The sequence below is a fragment of the Solenopsis invicta genome, chromosome 16 (genome assembly GCF_016802725.1).
Source record: "Solenopsis invicta isolate M01_SB chromosome 16, UNIL_Sinv_3.0, whole genome shotgun sequence".
NCBI classification, from domain to species: domain Eukaryota; kingdom Metazoa; phylum Arthropoda; class Insecta; order Hymenoptera; family Formicidae; genus Solenopsis; species Solenopsis invicta.
The window spans coordinates 8,422,807-8,438,634 of NC_052679.1; the positions used below are offsets into that span (position 1 = coordinate 8,422,807).

The 15,828-nt window shown below is 35.0% G+C and overlaps 2 protein-coding genes across 3 annotated transcripts; one reads left to right on the plus strand and one right to left on the minus strand.

The window, feature by feature from the left end:
* Positions 1-9,861: 9,861 nt before the first annotated feature.
* On the plus strand, positions 9,862-12,317 carry LOC120359824. 2 transcript variants are annotated; one of them, XM_039459089.1, is made up of 3 exons: positions 9,862-10,854; positions 10,960-11,394; positions 11,499-12,317. In XM_039459089.1, the coding sequence occupies exons 1-3, from the start codon at positions 10,674-10,676 to the stop codon at positions 11,948-11,950; spliced, it is 1,068 nt and encodes a 355-aa protein (XP_039315023.1). In that variant the 5' UTR covers positions 9,862-10,673; the 3' UTR covers positions 11,951-12,317. The 2 variants fall into 2 exon arrangements, with proteins under 2 accessions (XP_039315023.1, XP_039315024.1); XM_039459090.1 differs by having other exon boundaries at positions 10,960-11,134; positions 11,499-11,699.
* Positions 12,318-13,793: 1,476 nt separating this feature from the next.
* On the minus strand, positions 13,794-15,821 carry LOC120359798 (protein ALP1-like). The gene is made up of 4 exons (XM_039458932.1): positions 15,706-15,821; positions 15,055-15,598; positions 14,622-14,971; positions 13,794-14,552 (listed from the first exon to the last, which is right to left on the minus strand). The coding sequence occupies exons 2-4, from the start codon at positions 15,372-15,374 to the stop codon at positions 13,906-13,908; spliced, it is 1,317 nt and encodes a 438-aa protein (XP_039314866.1). The 5' UTR covers positions 15,375-15,598; positions 15,706-15,821; the 3' UTR covers positions 13,794-13,905.
* Between the last annotated feature and the right edge of the window lie 7 nt (positions 15,822-15,828).

Consider the following 15,828-nt stretch of genomic DNA (forward strand, 5'->3'; position numbering starts at 1 on the left):
TTTTATCCATATTTTAAGAACGTACAGTTTTTTGTTAATTTTTAATTATAAATGCGGAAGTTATATATGATTGAATATTACGCTGTGCGCAAAGTTCTTCATACGTGGTTCATTTTTTTAAGTATCGGGAATGCATCCAGGGGAAAAAATTATTGTAAATATATGTACAATTACTTAATATACATCAAAATACATCCCTCCTGCATCAACCGCTCGCCTCCAGCGCTTCTTCCATTGTTTGTATGCCCCCTGGAAGGCGGTAACCGACACCTCCTTTCAACACTGCGCCAAAGCCTCTTTCACCAGTATCCGTGTCCCGTAGTGGTGTCCCTTGAGTGTTGACTTGATGCGTGGGAAGAAGAAGTAGTCGGCAGGAGCTAGATCTGGGCTGTAGGGAGGTGGTAAAAACGTTGCCAAGTTGTGATTGCCCAGTTTTTCCCGCGCTGCGAGCGACGTGGAAGAGGCTTCGATGCATTGTTTAAAGGAGGTGCCGGTTTCTGCCTTTCAGGGGAAATACGAACAGTGGAAGAAGCGCTGGAGGCCGGCAGTTGATGCAGAAGAAATGTACTTTAAAGAATATTAAGTAATTGCATGTAGTATGTGTGCAGCCATGGGGCGACAAAACAAATGACGTCACAGGGGGAAAACTAGGTCTACTGTACGGTCATTGCTATACGGTCAAACAAAAATTTCTTCGATGTGAAGAAATTTCTTGGTTATTTCTTTTTATTAGAATCAAAGAAATAATTTGGATGGGCAACAAAAATTCTTTTTTTACTGAAGAACAAGTAAATTAATTTTTATGATTCCATCAGTATTACTTTGAATTAAAAAGATATTTATTTCAATTATATAAATAATTTGAACAAATAATTTATTTACTTCAGTAAAAGCTAATTACGTCATTTCTTCAAATCAAATAAATTTTTATTTTTTTCAAAATATTTTCACTTTAACTTGTATAATAAAAAATATGTTTAAAGAAAAGATTTCTTGACTTTAATCATAATTTTTCTCTCGGTGAAGGCTTCTCCATGATTCTCGTCTCCCCTCCACGTATTCTAATTTTCACCTCGTCCCGAAGAGCGCCTTTTTAATCCCCCTCCCCCTCCCCCCAATTCCGCTGTCAAACGAGATGCCAGAGTAACCGGCCTTTAGATCCATTGTTTCCTACCCACACACACACACACACACACACACACACACGCGCGCGCGCACCCTGGACCTCCGCTTTCATCGCAAAAGTCACTTATTTCATTATTAACTCTTTTCCATCCTATTCTGTTTGATATATAATATTACTATATTGTTATAGTAAATAAAAATATATATTATTCGTCATCATCATGATTTGCAGTCTTATTCTGATATTTACTAAAAATAAAAGAATACAACATATTAAAAATTATTTGTAGCATATATATATACAGGGTGATTCAGAACGACCCGTGTGACCCTGTAAAGACGTATTCTTGAATAAATTCTGAGACGATTTTTCCTGTACGAAAATTTTGTCCGACGTTTACTTTTTGAATAATAAGAGGATAAAGTTAGCGAATCACAGGCCGTGTACACGTGGTAAACAAAGGCGCCGCAACTCACCGTCCGACGCGGGCGCTTACCCGTGTCGGACGGTGAGTTGCGGCGCCTTTGTCTACCATGTGTACATGGCCCGTGATTCGCTAACTTTATCCTTTTATTATTCAAAAAGTAAGCGTCGGACAAAATTTTCATACAATTCGTCCAACAATTTTTTGTTCAATTATTGCTTACTCTTCTTATTTTAATGCTACAAAAAGAAAATGTATTATTTCTTTATTATTTCGTTAGATAATTAAAAATTAAGAAAACATTTATAATTTTAATTCTTAAATTGTAATGTTGGTTTTACATACCGCTGTTAAAATTTTATTTGATATAATAATTAATTTCCTTGCTATTTAAAATATTTTAGTTGAAGTCTTGCAAAAATAATGTTTGAGAAGGATCATTTTTTTAGCACATTTAAATATATTAAAATAATATATGTTTTAAATACGCTCTGATTTTAAATAATAAAATATATGTAGAAAATATTTTCCATTAATTTACAAGTATGTATGTAAGAAAGTATATTTGAATTCAAAGTAAAATTTTCATTAAGTAAAAATTCTTATCACACAACTAATTAAAATTAAAATTTTTATCTAATGTCAAATATAATAACACATTAAATGAATTATTGAATATATTTAACTTTAAATATGAATGTGATTCGAATTTCAAACTGCAATATTAATATGGATTCCTTCGGTATCATTCGGTTTCTTAATTTTTGACTTTTGTAACGATGATCTAACAAGTTTGCTAAAAAATGATATGGAGTCATCGCCATACCCACATAGAAATTGACTTCCAGTGGATGTCCATCGCCCTTCCATAGCTCCATGGGACGTCTATCTCCATGGTGGAAGTTAGATGAACGTCCATTAGAAGTCCATGAAACCTCCATAGCTACATGAGATTTTACTTCCATCATGGAAATTAGATGGACGTCCATTAGAAGTCCATGAAACCTCCATAGCTCCATGAGATTTTACTTCCATCATGGAAGTCAAATAGATCTCCATTGGACATCCATCCAACTTCCATAGCTGTATGGGATTTTATTTCCATCATAGAAGTCAGATGGACGTCCATTAGAAGCCCATGAAACTTGTACTCCTAATATATAAATTAATTTTATTTATAATGGTTCTTATTCACATATGATTTTATTGCAACGCTTTTACTACTATATGTGTTTAATATGCGTTAATATTATACAGGGTGTCCCATTTAACTTGAGACAACTAAATATTTCAAAAAATAAGCATTGTACGAAAAAATGTCCCAAATAAACTTTTAACATTATCAAGGGGGACGTCTGCCTGTGTAAAAATTAACCCACCCCCACCGCCCCTTAGGGGTGGGGCGAGTGTCAACTTTGAAATTTCAAATGGGAACCCCCATTTTTTATTGCAGATTTGGATTCCTTGGAAAAAAATACGTAAGTTTTGTTCGAGACATTTTTTCGAATCGTGATAGATGTAATCAGTAAAAATTAGTTTTTGCCATTTTCTCTCACCATCGGGGTGCTTTTATTTCGGTGAGTCCCCTCGCCTCTCACCATCGGGGTGCTTTATTTCGGTGAGTCCCCTCGCCTCTCACTATTCAATTACAATAAATGCTCGAAATGATGACCTTCCATTTCGATGCATTTATTAACTCGACCTTGGAATGCTTGTACACATGTAGAAAGTGTATCTGGCGTTATTTGTGCGCAAGCATATCTAATACGTTCCATCATGTTTTCTCGAGTATTTGGTACTTCTGTATACACTTTTTCTTTAAGGTAACCCCACAAAAAGAAATCTGGTGACGTCAGGTCTGGCGATCTGGCAGGCCAATTTACCGGACCACCTCTACCGATCCAGCAATCATTGTAATTACGATTTAACACTTCTCGTACTATTAATGAATAATGTGCTGGACAACCATCATGCTGGAACCACATGTTCTGTCGCACTGCGAAAGGTACATCTTCCAACAGAATCGGTAGTTCCTCTTGCAATAAGTTACGGTATTTTTCTCCGTTCAATGTACCTTCAATAAATACGGGACCGATTAGTTTGTTACCTATGATTCCGCACCAAACGTTAACGGACCAAGGACGCTGATGCTCAACTTCACGTAACCAGTGTGGGTTTTCCACACTCCAGTAATGCATGTTGTGACGATTAACATTGCCATGGTTCGTGAAAGTTGATTCGTCGGAGAACATTACTCGATAAAAGAATTGTGGGTCTCTTTGTATTTGTGTGAGTGCCCAATTGCAAAACACCACTCGATTATTAAAATCATCGCCATGAAGTTCCTGATGCATTGAGATATGATAGGGATGGAATTTGTGATGCTTCAGGATTCTCGAAACACTAGTACGAGAAATTCCTGAATTACGAGATATCTCTCGAATACTGAGATGGGGGTCATGGGCTACTGCAGCTAGCACAGCAATTTCATTGTTCTCCCCCGTGGCAGTCGCTCTACGGGTTTTTTTTTTTTAGCTGTTACATTTCCTTCGGTAGTAAATTGTTTAACCAAACGAAAAAAAGTAGCACGTGATCGTGGCCTATCAGGGAAACAGCATAGAGGGTAACAGCTTCGTCGATATTTCTTCCAGACTTACCATAAATCAAAATTATTTCAACTTTCTCCTCTAAAGATAAATAATCCATTATTTATTTGCTGAAATAAAGAACGCGTCCGTAACAAAACAAGTAGCTAGCGTACCAAAACTATGAGGCATCTACATGTATGTAGTAAATTTCTGAAATACTGAAAATACGAGTTATTGAAGAATTGTTCTGACTTAATTTCTTTCATTTATTCTGTTTCTCCTTTTCAATATTACATATTTTCACCTTGGAGTTACAAGAGCCGTTTGCTATCTACCGCGCGTCGTGGTACGTAGTACGGCATTAGAGGGAGTACGAAAAGTCAGAGTCTCTTCGTGAGTTAGCCCCGTTCGTCGTGTCTCGTGTTTTGCGCGCGCGCGCGCGCGCCCGCAATCTCTCGTGCGTTCCACACAGGAGTCACGGAAGAGCGGGCGGGCGCGACGAAATATCAACGCATTTCCTAACGAAACGTCGCAATTTCGACGTGCCGCGAGACTAATTTTCCGCGCCGCGAGCATTAATCAGTTTCGCGCCCGCTCGCTCTTCCATGACTCCTGTGTGGAACGCACGAGAGATTGCGCGCGCGCGCGCGCGCAAAACACGAGACACGACGAACGGGGCTAACTCACGAAGAGACTCTGACTTTTCGTACTCCCTCTAATGCCGTACTACGTACCACGACGCGCGGTAGATAGCAAACGGCTCTTGTAACTCCAAGGTGAAAATATGTAATATTGAAAAGGAGAAACAAAATAAATGAAAGAAATTAAGTCAGAAGAATTCTTCAATAACTGGTATTTTCAGTATTTCAGAAATTTACTACATACATGTAGATGCCTCATAGTTTTGGTACGCTAGCTACTTGTTTTGTTACGGACGCGTTCTTTATTTCAGCAAATAAATAATGGATTATTTATCTTTAGAGGAGAAAGTTGAAATAATTTTGATTTATGGTAAGTCTGGAAGAAATATCGACGAAGCTGTTACCCTCTATGCTGACCGTTTCCCTGATAGGCCACGATCACGTGCTACTTTTTTTCGTTTGGTTAAACAATTTACTACCGAAGGAAATGTAACAGCTAAAAAAAAAACCCGTAGAGCGACTGCCACGGGGGAGAACAATGAAATTGCTGTGCTAGCTGCAGTAGCCCATGACCCCCATCTCAGTATTCGAGAGATATCTCGTAATTCAGGAATTTCTCGTACTAGTGTTTCAAGAATCCTGAAGCATCACAAATTCTATCCCTATCATATCTCAATGCATCAGGAACTTCATGGCGATGATTTTAATAATCGAGTCGTGTTTTGCAATTGGGCACTCACACAAATACAAAGAGACCCACAATTCTTTTATCGAGTAATGTTCTCCGACGAATCAACTTTCACGAACCATGGCAATGTTAATCGTCACAACATGCATTACTGGAGTGTGGAAAACCCACACTGGTTACGTGAAGTTGAGCATCAGCGTCCTTGGTCCGTTAACGTTTGGTGCGGAATCATAGGTGACAAACTAATCGGTCCCGTATTTATTGAAGGTACATTGAACGGAGAAAAATACCGTAACTTATTGCAAGAGGAACTACCGATTCTGTTGGAAGATGTACCTTTCGCAGTGCGACAGAACATGTGGTTCCAGCATGATGGTTGTCCAGCACATTATTCATTAATAGTACTAGAAGTGTTAAATCGTAATTACAATGATTGCTGGATCGGTAGAGGTGGTCCGGTAAATTGGCCTGCCAGATCGCCAGACCTGACGTCACCAGATTTCTTTTTGTGGGGTTACCTTAAAGAAAAAGTGTATACAGAAGTACCAAATACTCGAGAAAACATGATGGAACGTATTAGATATGCTTGCGCACAAATAACGCCAGATACACTTTCTACATGTGTACAAGCATTCCAAGGTCGAGTTAATAAATGCATCGAAATGGAAGGTCATCATTTCGAGCATTTATTGTAATTGAATAGTGAGAGGCGAGGGGACTCACCGAAATAAAGCACCCCGATGGTGAGAGGCGAGGGGACTCACCGAAATAAAAGCACCCCGATGGTGAGAGAAAATGGCAAAAACTAATTTTTACTGATTACATCTATCACGATTCGAAAAAATGTCTCGGACAAAACTTACGTATTTTTTTCCAAGGAATCCGAATCTGCAATAAAAAATGGGGGTTCCCATTTGAAATTTCAAAGTTGACACTCGCCCCATCCCTAAGGGGCGGTGAGGGTGGGTTAATTTTTACACAGGCAGACGTCCCCCTTGATAATGTTAAAAGTTTATTTGGGACATTTTTTCGTACAATGCTTATTTTTCGAAATATTTAGTTGTCTCAAGTTAAATGGGACACCCTGTATATGCATATTCTGTATGTGTTAATATTAATATATTTTTTTAAGATAAAATGGATGCGTGCTATAATAAATGTTTTGTTAAGTTTAAAAACAATATTGTGGCATGATGGCACAAAGTTTGTACGACAATTATTTAAAAACATTTCAATAAAGTCTAAAGGTTTTAATTTATTTGAAATTAGGCATGTTTTTAAACGTTTAATATCATTCTATTTTTCAGAGTACAACAATAACACAACAGATCTAACGCATCTCACGGAGTCTCACGGTAAATAATTGCACTTAATGTGTAGATACATACCCCACATAGCACGTAATATTTCTGTGATATCACAGAATCATTGCAATATCACAGAAATATTACATATTACTGTGAAATATCACAGAAATATTACTGTGATATTACACAGTGATAATGACATTGAAATATTCCACTGATATCACAGAAATATCACAGAAATATTACTGTGATATTACATAGTGATAATAACATTAAAATATTCCAATATCATTGCAATATATTGTTGCAATATTTAATTCCAAAGAACAAGGTAATGTCAAATGACGTTTTTATTATGTCTTATTAATGCAACGTCACTATCTCTTTGATTAATTTCGATATTTTTAGTATCCTTAATATTCTTGGCAATTTCGGTATCCTATAGAAGAAATCAACTTACAAATAAAATAATTATGTCTTTGCCCTTTCGTGGAATAAAAGTAAAAGTTAAGAAAAAAAGTTAATTAACTTTATTATTAGTTTAGATATTTACTTAGTTTATCCATTAAACTGTATATATGTATAAACTATAATGTACTCTTCTATGTAATCTATCAATTTAATTATTGCTTTACAACTCGATCAATAATGATTTTATTAAAAAATTACAGAAAAACCTTTGTATTTGTCTTATTACTATTTATAATTTTTCAGGAGCACAAAAATCAATTTTAATTTTTAAAAATTTTTATCATAAGGTATTTAAAAAAAAAATGTTTACAAAAAGTTTTGTTAATACACATTTAATATTCACTTGGCAATAAATATTTTAAAGTATATTTAGAAGTTTTTGAAAAAAATATACATTTTTACGTCGTTTAATATTTACTGCTCGGTACATTATTTTGAGAAATAGTTTATTCATTAATATTGATTAGACTATTAAACATCACAGTAAAAGGTTATTCCAGTTTTTAAAATATTAAATTTCCAACAAATTTTTCTTTAGATTTCATTTTTTTTTCAACTCTATTAAAAAATATGATTATATATATTCTATCATTAATTAGGTATTTTATAATGTTCATTAATTATATGTATGTATATAATGTTGCGGCTCGGTCACCGACCGTCACACATACGACGAAACAAGTGAGCGCGTGCACAGCCGCTATGCGGTCCCGCCGTGTGTATAAGACTCCACGCAAACAAGTGAGTGCTGGCACCACCGCTAGGTGGCCGCGCCGCTGGAGACCTTCTCGTGAGTCAAGTGCAGCCACAGGTGTTATATCTAGACGCCACTGCGGCCGACCGAGCCGACTCACCACGACTCACTAGCTCACACTTCAGTGAGATTTTAAAGAAAATCGTTGCTTGTTGTAATTTGGAAATGAATACTTGTTCTAATTTTTTTCCCAATGTGACGTCCCTTGAAAAAAAAGTTGATAAACTTGTTTTAATGAACTGATTTCTGATCAGTAACGGATTATATTTTGTCAGTTAACTGATAAAATATCATCAGTTACTGATCAGTAATCAGTTTATTGAAACAAGTTTATCAACTTTATTTTCAAGGGGTACGTGTGGAACGCTGTTCCACATAAAATTTTATATTTTTACATGTAAATAATATTTTGTATTGTTATTTAATCTTGAACATAAATTAAAATTATAATTCAAATTGAATCTTTTTTAACAATAATGCAAAAGGATACAAGAGATTTTTTTTGTAAGTTAAACATTTATTACGTTTACATTATTGTATTGTTTTAATAAATATAATTATTTTTTTCTATGTCTAATATATATTACATATAACAATATGAAAATAATATTAGAATAACAATAAAAATAATATAAGAATAACAATAAAAATAAAATAAAGTAAAATAATTTATTTATTTAATTTCTTGCAATATTATTTAAATATCACATAAACATCACAGAAATATTTTGAAATATGACAGTAATATTACTATGAAATATTACAGTAATATTACAGTGATGCGTTTTCGCGGACATTTTAATATTACTGTGATATCACAGTAATATTTCGTGATATTTCTGCAATATTTCATTTGTAATATTGCAATAATTAAAAGTGATATTGCTGTGATATTACTGCAATATTACGTGCTATGTGGGACATTATGAAAGTGTGCACTCTTTACACTTTCCGATACCATTTTGGCTCCAAATCCTTATACTTTGAGGCTGCGGTCCATTTAGTACTTCTGAACGCTCTGAATGCTACGCTCTAAATCCTACGCTATGATCGGTCCACTAGTGTTACCAATATTACAATCACTACACAAGTGGACCAGTTTGTAGCAGTTGTAGCACTTGAATCAACTAGCCGCGGTTTATCTAAATTTAATAATGGAATCGGTTCCAATTTTAGTAAATGTTTATAATACATTCAACGATATAATATCTTATATATATGATGATAAGGAAGAAGAAATAGAATTTTGCTTAAGGCTCCTGACTCCTCAGCCGAGAACTCCGCGTTGACGGTAGCGACATTTCGTCGCGGACAAAATTAGAACTAATACACGTGAAACGTGACAGATTGACGATGAAATGTTATCGTGCATGTCATTTTGTTATTATGTGTTTCATTGTAAAAACATGACTTTTCTCGTATTTACCAAATTCGTAAAAATGGACCGCGAGTAAAGTTTCTTTGAATTTTATACATAAAAGTACATTTTTCACTCCTTTTAATAGCTATCAGTGTGTTTTCCTGTCTGAATAGACGTCACTTTACGTGCTTTTTACGACTATTTACTGACTGCTAGGCGAAAAAAGGATAGTCGTGACCGATATTTAGAAGTGTTTTAAAGCCATCTGATTAGTCTGTTTTATCCAAATTGGCATTATTTAGAAATGGCACGTCGGACAAAATTATGTGCCCATGTGTTTTCCTGTTTCAATTGCTTCACTTTACATGCTTTTTACAACTATTTACTGATTGTTAAGCGGAAAAAGGATAGTCGTGATCGATATTTAGAAGTGTTTTAAAGTCATCTGCTTAGTTTGTTTTATCCAAATTGGCTTTATTTACAAATGGCATGTCGGACAAAATTACGTGTCATTTCACGCAATTTCTCGCTTCTGACGTCACGACTTCAATATGGCCGCGGCGAGTACTCAGGAGTCTTAATGAGTTATGAATCGACGAAAACGAAGAACGCCTAAAATTGAAGGTTACGTAGAACGTATTATCCCATCTCTCACTGCTATGGAATTCAAGAGTCATTTCAGGTAAAGTCATAATTTTAATTTATTTTTTCTCGCGTAGCAGAAACAAAGAAAGTTAATGATAATAATTCCTTTTTATTGTCAATTGATATATCATGTTTAAACACGTATGAACACAAATACGGCCCCAAACAAACTATTGATGAAGCCAACAGCGGTTTGAGCGCGAATCGAAATGCGGCTCAAGTTGTAATTTCCCGCCAAATATTGAAACGTTCCAGCTAACCCATCTCCTGAGGTGAGGCAGTTAGAGCGAATCGAGAGCGAAAACGATGACGTATTGATGACGTAATAAGAGCTATTTGGAGCGTTCCGAAGCGTCAAATGGACCAGCCTTATTAATGCTACGAAGGCTCTGTAGCGTTTGAAGCGCTAAAGCCTGTTCTACAATAGCAGTAAACACAAGACGTAAGGTTGTAAGCCACAGTTGTAAAGAGCTCGTTTCCGGTTTTGAAGGACATAACCAAGGTCGTAAGCGAAATGAATTATTTTCATTTCATACGCACTACGGTCTTATGTTAACCAATCAGCAGCATATGAAAAGTGCACTTATTTAAATCAGTGTTGGTAGTATAAACTTAACGTACAGGACCAAGAAATACTTTCTTTTTTATTCAAAAAGAGGAAAAGAAATTATGGAAGAAGAAATTATAGAAGAATTTGATGAGAACGATGAACTGGATGATCAAGAACTCATTACCATAGTTAAGGCGAATCCTTTTTTGTATGACAAGTCAGACAAATTATATAGTAACAGTGAGGTAAAGAGGTTAGCTTGGGCTACTGTTGGGGAAGGATTATCCAAAAAAAAGACTGGTAAGTACTTGCAAGATTTATTTATTTGAAATCTATTAAATGCTTAGATATTTTCATTAAAAATTAATGTGGATTCATATAATGAATGCAAGTATATTTGCGTAGGTACCGATGCCGAACATAGATTTTGGCAGTTACGACAACGGTTTGGAAGAGAAAGGAAAAAAGTAATCCAATCCCGTGGTCGCTCAGGCGCTGGAGCTAACGAACAGACATACACGCCTCATTGGAATCTATATACTGAGTTGATGTTTCTAGCTGATGTGATAAAACATCGAAAGCAAGTATCAACATCTTTCTTTCTGTGGTCAATTATACTCAATCATAAATTTATTTATTTTTATTTTGTGTTGTTTAGAACTACGTCAAACTATAAAAGAAAAACAACATACGAAACTACATCACAAACGAACATCCCGTCAAGTTTATTACAAGTGAACATCCCGTCCAAATTATCAGAAGTGAACACTCCTTCAACTTACATGTTAAATTCCCCATTGACTTTGAGTTTATCGAGTGAAAAAGTGCCATATATTTCATGTAAATGTTATTTCCTAAATTTTTTACTTTATTTATACATGAGACTCAATTAAAATTGAAAAATTTGATACTTTTGATCTTAATTGTATTTTTTTGTATTTCAGGTATCGACAAATCTTCAGATATATCTGAGGATTATTCTATTCCACAACAATCTTATTCTGAAAGTGCTGTAATATTGCCGCCAGAAACTAACAATAACATAGAGTTACCTGCAAAGCAAATGCAGCAAGTGAAAGCAAATACTTATAAAAAATGTGTTCCAGAGCCAGATTTGTTTGCTAAACGAAGAAAGTTGAATGCAGATACTTTTAATAAATCACTATTAGATCAATCAAAAGATTTAAATGTTTTAGCACAAAAAGTAGGAGATGCAATCTCAACGTGTGGTTCACAACCTACATCTCATACTACAGATTTTCAAAATATATTTTCTCTTGAAATTAAGAGTATGTTAAGTTCCATAGGTTTTACTTTGCAAAAAGTACCTGAATCTAAACAATTGGATTGCATGATTGCTATCATGCAATTGCTAAAACAATATATTGATAAGTAAAAGTTGAGACTTTTTATATAAGTTGTTTGAACAAAGATCTCATTAAAAAATGTTTTATTTTAACGCAAGTTAACAAGTCAGTTTTTTTAATAAAAATAAATTTGCTTTTTATATATTATTTTCAAAGATCTTGAAATGGAGAATTCAATAATTTTAGTTTATCTATTAAAAGTTTGTAGTATTATTTTTTTAATATTTTTTAAATATTCTTCTTTTGAAAGTAAATATACGTATAAAGCATTATTAACTAATAGACACTAGAATCAAAATAAAATTTTGTTTTAAAATAATTACCGTTTTTTTCTATCAAAATTAATTTTGTGATAAAATAATTCATGTTCCTAAATAAATGTTTATTTAACATAGCTAAATTGTGTTACGTATATTATATTTCTAAATATATTTTACATATAACATACCATGTGTTTACAAAAAAAAAATATATTTTATTTGAAATTATAGCATTATTTTGTATTGTTATATTATTTTAGTAAATGTAACACTTTCATAAAACACTTAATAAAAAGTTTATTTACAAGTAATATATTTGATATCTGACTTTAACACATATGAGAGAGATGTAGAAACTATATACGAGGTGTGTTCAAAAAGTATCGCGAATTTTGAATTTTCGCGGGTTACGTATATTCGAATTTCGATCTTTTTGTGGCGTTATGTTGGTACTCATGTCTCTCACTTATGCCGACAAGCTCGGCCATTTTGAATGTTCACTTAATTGTTGACAGCTGCTTTGCTTGCACGTGTTTTGGATCGTCTTCGATTTTTACCTATTCAAAAAAATGGATCAAAGAACCTGTATCAAATTTTGTGTGGAAAACGAAATTAAATGCGCGGATGCATTCCGAATGTTGACTGTGGCATACGGAGAAGCTACCTTGGACCGAAGCAACGTTTATCGGTGGTACAAAATGTTCTCAGAAGGCCGAGAAGATGTGAACGACGAAGAGCGTGCCGGATGCCCGAGCACTTCAACAACAGACGAAAAAATTAATGAAGTGGAGAAAATGGTATTGGCCAATCGTCGAATCACCGTTAGAGAAGTTGCTGAGGACCTAAACATATCGATTGGCTCGTGCCATTCGATTTTTATCAATGATTTGGGCATGAGACGGGTCGCCGCGAAATTCGTACCAAAATTGCTCAATTGCGACCAAAAACAGCATCGCATGAACATTGCTAATGAGATGTTGGACTCTGTCCGCGACGACCCAAATTTGCTCCAGAGGGTCATAACTGGTGACGAATCGTGGGTTTATGGTTATGACGTGGAAACCAAAGCTCAATCATCTCAATGGAAGCTGCCGCACGAACCAAGACCGAAAAAAGCGCGCCAAGTTCGGTCGAATGTGAAAGTTTTGCTGACAGTTTTCTTCGATTGCAGGGGCGTGGTGCATTATGAGTTCTTGCCACAGGGTAGAACGGTCAATAAGGAATATTACCTGCAAGTTATGCGCAATTTGCGCGAAGCAATCCGCCAGAAACGCCCGGATTTGTGGAAGAACAAAAATTGGCTTTTGCACCACGATAACGCCCCTGCTCACACATCGTTGCTTGTGCGCGACTTTTTGGCCAAAAACAACACACTAATGATGCCGCAGCCACCGTATTCCCCAGATCTGGCCCCCTGTGACTTTTTCTTGTTCCCTAAACTGAAGAGGCCCATGAAAGGACGACGTTACGCTACGCTTGACGAGATAAAGACGGCATCGAAGGAGGAGCTGAACAAGATAAAAAAAATGATTTTTTGAAGTGCTTCGAAGATTGGAAAAACCGTTGGCACAAGTGTATAATATCTCATGGGGATTACTTTGAAGGGGACAAAATAGATATTCATGAATAAATAAATAATTTTTGAAAAAACACAAAATTCGCGATACTTTTTGAACACACCTCGTATACACACGTACTATATTAATACACTCTACATATACACTCTAAACACATATATTAATATTGGATTTCCTCAATGCTTTTTCAAATTGCCAAGGTACTTGAGCATTGCCAGTGGGTGATACAAAATAATCTTTAAGATAATTGCGTAAACCTATAGAAACAGCTCCAGCTCTGTTAGGTCCCACTCTTGACAATTCTTTGAAATATTGTCCAGCCCCTATAATACGCCAACGACCTTCTACTAATCCTCCTTCTGTATCTTCTACATCTAGCCAATTAGGTGGACAATATTGATCAGCACGCTGATTATTGTTATGGATCATAGCAAAATTGTGTAAACAAACAAGGGCTTTACAAATATTATGTGCATTCTCTACTGAGCAACACATCCTTTTGTGCAGAATCCTCCATCGAGAAGAAAGAATCCCAAAAGTATTTTCTATACACAATCTTGCTCTGCTTAAGCGATAGTTAAATACACGCTCTTCGTTTGTCATTTTATTCATTTTTCTTGGAAAAGGACGCATTAAATACGGTTTTAACGGAAATGCTTCGTCAGCTACAGCAACATACGGAAAAGGAATATTTCTTTGTAGTAAAGGAGTGGGTTCAGGTAAGCCTGCTGTATCATTTTCTAAATCAACAGCCAAATCTGTCTGACTCCATATGCCACCATCACTTAATGAACCTGTAAAAAAATCATGCTTATTATTACACAAACGACTTAAATATAATGTTAAATAAAACAATTACTTACCAAATTGACCAACATCGACCCATGTAAATTTGTAATTAGCATCACACATCGCCAGGAGGACAATGCTAAAATATCCTTTATAGTTGTAGAAATAAGACCCTGAGTTTGGAGGTGCTTGTATTTCCATATGGCGGCCATCAAGTGCCCCAATGCAATTTGGAAATTGCCATTTAAGAAAGAAGTCTTCACTTATCTTTTTCCATTTTTCAGCATTTAATGTGGGTAAAACAATAGGTTGAAGAGCGAGCCATATTGCTTGGCAAACTTCATATATAATTTTATATACTGTCGATTTCCCCATGCGAAATTCCAAATGTTTACTTTGCACAGTATCACCTTGGGCAAGATACCTGTAAAAAGAATAAAGTAATTAAATTCTGTATTTAGGTAATAAATATAGGTAATAAAAAAACAAACAATTGTATTAACTTACGTCAAAGTTACGGCTAATCTTGCATGAGGCGAAAAAGATTTTCGTATACTATGCTTTCTCAAATAAGGAGTTACTAGTCTCAGTAGTATTTCATATTGTTCAGGCCAAAGCCGGGTGTAACCAAAAAATTCTTCATGGTCAGTTAATCTAATTTCGCGAAATAGGTTACACATGAATCCGTGATGTTTCTTTTTATTAAGTGGTCTGATCCACCAACGTCTTGTTTTCACTCTCTGTGTTTGCAAAGCAATTTGCAGTAAAATACTTTGATGCCTTAATAAAATAAAGAGGGTTGTAAGACCTAATTTCTTCAAGTCCATCTCTATAACCACAAACAACAGTTGTGATGTCACAGCGTGTAAGTCTGTTCGTTAACTCCAGCGTCTGAGCGACTACGTGATTGGATTACTTTTTTCCTTTCTCTTCCAAACCGTTGTCGTAACTGCCAAATTGTTAGTTTCTGGCGTCAATATTACAGCACTTTCAGAATAAGATTGTTGTGGAATAGAATAATCCTCAGATATACCTGAAGATTTGTCGATACCTGAAATACAAAAAAATACAATTAAAATCAAAAGTATCAAATTTTTCAATTTTAATTGAGTCTCATGTATAAAGAATAAAGTTAAAAATTTAGGAAATAACATTTACATGAAATATATGGCACTTCTTCACTCGATAAACTCAAAGTCGATGGGGAATTTAACGTGTAAGTTGAAGGAATGTTCACTTCTGATAATTTGGAAAGGACGTTCACTTGTAATATAAGTATAA

Bases quoted from the DNA above. Each gene is read 5' to 3' on its own strand.
- LOC120359824 (XM_039459089.1), top strand. From the start codon at position 10,674: ATGGAAGAAGAAATTATAGAAGAATTTGATGAGAACGATGAACTGGAT. The intron at 10,855-10,959 runs GTAAGTACTTGC...ATATTTGCGTAG, and splicing joins ATTATCCAAAAAAAAGACTG to GTACCGATGCCGAACATAGA. The intron at 11,395-11,498 runs GTAAATGTTATT...TTTGTATTTCAG, and splicing joins AAAAGTGCCATATATTTCAT to GTATCGACAAATCTTCAGAT.
- LOC120359798 (XM_039458932.1), bottom strand. From the start codon at position 15,374: ATGGACTTGAAGAAATTAGGTCTTACAACCCTCTTTATTTTATTAAGG. The intron at 14,972-15,054 runs GTAAGTTAATAC...TTCTTTTTACAG, and splicing joins AGATTAGCCGTAACTTTGAC to GTATCTTGCCCAAGGTGATA. The intron at 14,553-14,621 runs GTAAGTAATTGT...ATTTTTTTACAG, and splicing joins GGTCGATGTTGGTCAATTTG to GTTCATTAAGTGATGGTGGC.